Source organism: Taudactylus pleione, unplaced genomic scaffold (assembly GCF_031769625.1).
Source record: "Taudactylus pleione unplaced genomic scaffold, aTauple2 ptg000007l, whole genome shotgun sequence".
Lineage (NCBI taxonomy): Eukaryota > Metazoa > Chordata > Amphibia > Anura > Myobatrachidae > Taudactylus > Taudactylus pleione.
Window position 1 is genome coordinate 25,088,661 of NW_028284410.1, and position 6,000 is coordinate 25,094,660.

At 41.0% G+C, this 6,000-nt stretch overlaps 1 protein-coding gene across 1 annotated transcript in view; it reads left to right on the forward strand.

The window, feature by feature from the left end:
* The window catches only part of ZMPSTE24 (zinc metallopeptidase STE24), a 31,863-nt gene extending 29,122 nt beyond the window's left edge, over window positions 1-2,741 (forward strand). The window contains exons 9-10 of the mRNA XM_088460585.1: window positions 170-313; window positions 1,947-2,741. Coding sequence (XP_088316711.1) covers window positions 170-313; window positions 1,947-2,171 — 369 coding nt within the window. The 3' untranslated portion in view covers window positions 2,172-2,741. The remainder of the gene's footprint in view (window positions 1-169; window positions 314-1,946) is intronic.
* The last annotated feature ends 3,259 nt before the right edge of the window (window positions 2,742-6,000 follow it).

The following is a 6,000-nucleotide window of genomic DNA, read 5'->3' on the forward strand; positions in this document are numbered from 1 at the left end:
TCCCAGCTAGGATGCGTGTTGCTGCTTACCTCCTGTGATAGGTCTCAGTCCGCGCTTTTTTTTTTTCACGAAGACACTTTTTTTCTTTTGAGAACTGTAGACTTTATGACCTTTTTTATAGAATTGAAATTTAAATTGTTTTTTTTTTGTTTGTTTCTCTTCCTTTCAGATGAATTCGTTCCTTTGTTTTTTTTTATTTGCGGTACTCATTGGACGTAAAGAGCTATTTGCAGCATTTGGATTTCACACAACACAACCCACACTTATTGGTCTGATGATTATATTTCAGTTTATCTTCTCTCCATATAATGAGGTGAGAATTCATAATAGTGACTGACATTTTTTTTTTTTTTTAAATATGAAAAGGTATCTTGCATGAAACAGATATTCCATGTTTTATGCACACTTGCTGTGTTTCCATGTACTGTACTTTGTTCCAGGTGGTTCTCTGTTGTTACATGCAGTACATAGCACTGGCATAGACGGGCAAGTACATTTAGACTCCTTGCTTCTTGTCACTCTGAGGCTTAAAAGATTGTTCAATGTGCCACTAAATTAGTTGGCTATATTCAGTACCTGAAACAACAGAATTACAGCGCTAGAACAACATTATAATGTCATAAAATTGTATTTAATATATAAAATAAAAATTAAGAAACATGTGCAATGAATTCATTAGTTAAAAACAACATCCGATCCCCTGGTCATAGGTATGGCGATTTGCTGGTACAACTGAAGAGGCACGTGAAGATCAAAATTCGCACTCCTTGTTGGAAATGGAGTGGTGGAGGCTATCACAACCACAGTCTGACACGTTTCGCTGTGTCAAAACCACAGCTTTATCAGCTGTGGTTTTGGCACAGGGGATCGGATGTATGCTGAAGCTTGTCAGCACTGCTAATTGGGACCCCATAATATTTGGACATTGGACTTTGTAAATATCAGGCTTGGATTACACAGTATTTGAGCACTACTTATACTGGACACACACGCCTCCCAGGATATGTGGATTGGATGTTGTTTTTAATGAATGAATTCATTGCACATGTTTCTTAATTTTTATTTTATATATTAAATACAATTTTATGACATTATAATGTTGTTCTAGCGCTGTAATTCTGTTGTTTCATGTATATCTATTTAGAGGCTTGACTAACCTCTATTAACAGCTGCTTTATCCCATCACTACCCTGAAGCGCTCCACCAGTTTTTTCTGTGATTATATTCAGTACCTGGTCTGCTGTGGTCCTCCAGTTTTGGCTAAGCTGATGTCACTTTACAATGGAACCTATCATGGACTTCTCTAGTTTTGTGACATGTTCTGTTTTTGATACTCCTGTGACATTATGTATAAAAATCCCCAAAGTTACTGATGCCCTAATGCTGATACATATGTCAATGCTGCACACTTTGCGTTGGTGCATTCTGTAAGGGGCTGGGTAGGGGATGCCGGCGGTCAGGATCCCGGCTGTCATTATCCCGACGCCAGCGTCCTGACGGGGTGAAGATACCGACACTCGCAGGTCAGTATCCTAAACCCAAATCTAACACTCCCTCCCCGCAGCCTAAACCCAATCACCCTCCGCCCCCATAACCACCTCCCTTTCCTCCAACAGCCGAACACCAATACTTACCACCGGGATGCTGGCGACGGGTTCCGACAGGTGTTGTGATTCTGGCGCCGGCATTCTGAACGCAGGCATCCCGACAGCCGGGATATAAACTGCATCCCTCAGTAAGCCAGTGCTGTTACTGATAGATAGGAAAGATAGTAGTTCATCATACTGTGCACCATACTGTAAATTGGCATAGTTTGTTAATATCATGGCCTCTTGTAGCTCTTGGATATAAAGTAACTTGTTTTATGGTAAGTGATCCTTTAAATTGGCTGCTAGCAAAAATGGTTTTGTAGGCCTTAACTATAATTCTACAATATCTTCTTCTAGGTCCTCTCATTCTGTCTTACTGTATTAAGCCGGAGGTTTGAGTTTCAGGCTGATGCATTTGCCAGGAATCTTGGGAAAGCAAAAGACTTGTATTCTGCCCTGATTAAACTAAACAAGGACAATTTAGGATTTCCTGTTTCCGATTGGATATTTTCAATGTGGCATTACTCACATCCTCCATTACTGGAAAGACTGCAGGCCTTGAAAGGTGACAAACAGGATTGACAAAATGTCACCTACATAATGGAAAAGAACTTCACAGAAAAGAATGAATAGGCTGTGTTTTGTCCTCTCCATGTATGGTTTAACAATAAATTGCAGACTTAAAATTCTACATGTATCAATGATACATTACATGGGGGCATTTTAAAGACCTGCAAAGGAATATATGATATGTACATTGTTTTCATAAAATAACATTTTTCTGCTTTTAAATGAAAATGATTTGAATTCTTCAATGGAGCCTTATTTTGCATTTTATTTTGTGCGTGCTTTAATTTAAACTGTTATATCAAAGGATATGCTTCAGACTATTAACAGTGGATGTTCTGTTTCCTGTGGAGGTGAACAGGATTATTTTACTATAATATGTAAAGCTATACATTTTTTTTTTTTTTTTTCTTTTGTATAAAGTTAAAATTGGGTCTGGATTAGGTTTTTATCTCTTTCCACAGCAAACTTAAATGAGAGAAACAATGTAAGGTTGATATTAAATTTCCATGTCTACTAAATGTTTTGAGACCCAAATATTTCCTTTTCATCTGAATAAAACGTACTTGTGGTTTTTTTTTTTTTCTTATTGTTTTCTCTCTATTTGTTATATTTTAATTTCCACCATACTTTGGTTGATTGAAGTTTTAAGGACTATTCACGCTAATGTTTAAATATTTTTTTTTAAAGGTGTATGTATATTGCAAATAATACAAAGAATTTCAAATTATAAAATAACTATCCAACTAATTCACAACCTAATAGATACCAGTGTACTTAAATAGAAAAAGGGATTTCACAGAGCAAGGGAATGCCAAGCAGGACAGTGTTGTTTTTTGATTTGGTTTAATCCCTTGCGGTCATAAACATTTATTTTTAACTAAAGCATATTCCCCTAATTTTTACCTCCTTGATGCAGTCTAAGCTGAAGTATGTACCTTCTAAGGTAATAATGCAATAATATATATATACTTTTATTATTCTTCACTCGCACCTTCAATGGTTTGATTATTGTATTAGGAGAAATAGTAAAGGAAAGAGCCTGTTGGCAAGTGAGTACAGCTGCGATCCATTTGTATGCCCTCTTATGGCCGCAATCACTAATGGGTTTGGTAGTCTAAAGGTGCGTATCCACTTCCCGACTGTGAAACGAGAGCACGATTACGACATAGTAATCATGCTGTCGTTTCACAGTCTGTGATGTTCCTACACTGAACGTTCATCCCCGTACATGTTGAACCTGACGTGATCGTCAGGTTGACCAGCATGTACGGGCGATGATGGATGTCAAAAACGACCAGCGGGCACGTGCATTCCTGGTCGTGTTTGACATTAACGTGGCCGATTTGCAAGCGATTGAACGATAACTACATCATTATCGTTCATTCGGCCTGTTTAATAGTCTAGCGTATATGCACCTTTAGACAGGAAAGAAAAGTCTTACAGGATGCAGATGATAAAGTTCAGCAGAAAGCTGATTCAATAAAAGTTGACAGATTGATAAATGGAGTAGAAGAAAATGAGCCTGACAATTGAGAGTGACTTGAATACAATAGCCCTGCAGGGCAATCTATACGATTCTACATTCAAGGGAGAACTTTTTATGTCTAAATGATTAAAGATATCAGAGAATTTCATTGACTGCAAATGCTAAGGCAGAATAATAGGTTTGTAGTCAAGAAGCAGGCGGTTGAACTGTCGACCGGCAGCTTCCCGACTGATATCCTGGCATGGGACTAATGATAGGTGTCGAAATCCCGACGCCTATCATTATCCACCCGCTGAAATCCTGACGCCCGGCATACCGAACGAAGGTAAGCCGGGTGCCGCAAGTGGACAGCCTTGGGAGTGTTTAAGTTTAGGGGCTCCCAGGGGGACTTGAGGTTAGGCTAGGGGAAGGGGGGGGTTAGGCACCCCCTCCCCCCGGGAAGTTTAGGGTGCGGGGAGGGGGGTTAGGTTTAGGCACCCCTGGGGGAGGTTAGGGTTAGGCAACCATAAGGAAGGGTTAGGGGTATGGGAGAGGGGTAGGGATAGCATACTTTCCTGCCCTGTTGGGATCTGCGCTGTTTGAGCTGCCGGCGTCGGGATTTCAATGTCATTCGTACCGATCCCGAAAATATACCTCTTAAAGCAGTGTTTTCCAACCTTGGTCCGCAACGCACACTAACCGTCCAGGTTTTATTGATATCCATGCTTGAGCACATATGGTTAAATCAAAATAACTGTGCTTCTAATTAACACATGTATGGCTATCCTTAAAACCTGGACTGTTAGTGTGCCTTGAGGACCGTGGTTGAGAATCCCTCTCTTAAAGACTTGATGAGCATTCTATGGATTTAAAGCAGTGGTTCTCAAACTCTGTCCCCAGGACCCTCCACACAGGTCACGGTTTCCAGGTCACCCAACAGGTGTTCTCATTAATCACTGACACATTTTAAAATAATTAGTTTACTTGTGATTCGGTGAGGACACCTGGCACTAAAGGGACGGGATGCGTTTATGATGCCGGCGGTCGCTATGCCGACCACTGGCATCTCCACTACAAAATCTCGGAGAGGGTTAATTAACCTACTCCGGGAGACCGGTTCCCGGCATCTCGATCGAAAGGATGCCGAGCGCGGACAGCCGCGGGGGGAGGGTTAGGTTTAGGCTAGGGGGAGGGAGGGTTAGGGGGTAGATTAGGTTAGTTAATACTTACCTTGTAGACGATCGGGATTTCCATCCACGTTGGGCTGACGCTGCAGGGATTTGAATATAACTTATGTGTTCCAAAGGGACATTTCGCCCTGGGCTCTAATTGGTCTAGAACAGGCTCTGGGTTCAGGTATAGTAAATGGAACACTGATAGGCGTCTAGTGAAAAAAATGCAGTATATACAAAGCTGTAAATATCGCACAGAACTATGTGAAGCACAAATATATGTGGTGAATAAAATTTATTTTATTTTGTCTTTCAAGACAGGTACATCTCCACACTCTATTCTACTCTTGCATTTCCATACTATACAGGCCCGCAATAGATGCATCTTACATGTTGTTACTCTTAAGGTGCCTACACACATAGCGATGTGCTCACGATCCGACTATGTGTACGATTTCCCTTGAAGCTCCCCCGGCAGCTCCCTGGCAGTCCTGCTCATGATTTGGCACATGATTTGGTGTTTGTACAAACGATCCATCGTGCATCCTTTCTTTTTTTTTTTCAGTGTATCGTGTCCCAGATTGTCAGATCTGCCCTACAGCAAGGCAGATCTGAAGATGCGATGTGCCACCAGCGGGGACACGCATCTGCATCGTGATCGTGAGTGGGGACTCACGATTAGGACATATTTGACACAATCTGTCATTCCGATGCGTCGGAATCTGCCAGATCGGGTAAAATCTAGCTATGTGTGTAGGCACCTTTAGGGGAAATGGGTGGCAAGTATAGGTTGAGAAAATTCAGTGTGTGTTACTGTAATTGCAACTAAATCAAAGGTGGACTAATCTGCCGATACACCTGTCTGATGGATTATCTCTTGTGGTTTGACCTGGTATAAAGATCTGTGCTGATAGCACTGGAGTTCCTCACAATTATTTGGGTAATAATAAAACTACTATTAGTTTAGGGCTTTCTGGGACCTGCAGTGCCACATATGAAAATGTTTTCTTTTTATTAACTTCAATGAATTACGAGCTAGGGGTGTTGGGAGGGTTTTTACAACTATAAGCAGTGTGTTGTTTTTAGCTGTGATGAGTGTGTATTCATTTTTGCAGGCCTCATTGCCAGCTATCATATCCTGCTGCTGGTTGTGGATTTTGTGGTGACTTCCACTCTGTTCATCTGCCTATATTTGTGGTAACCA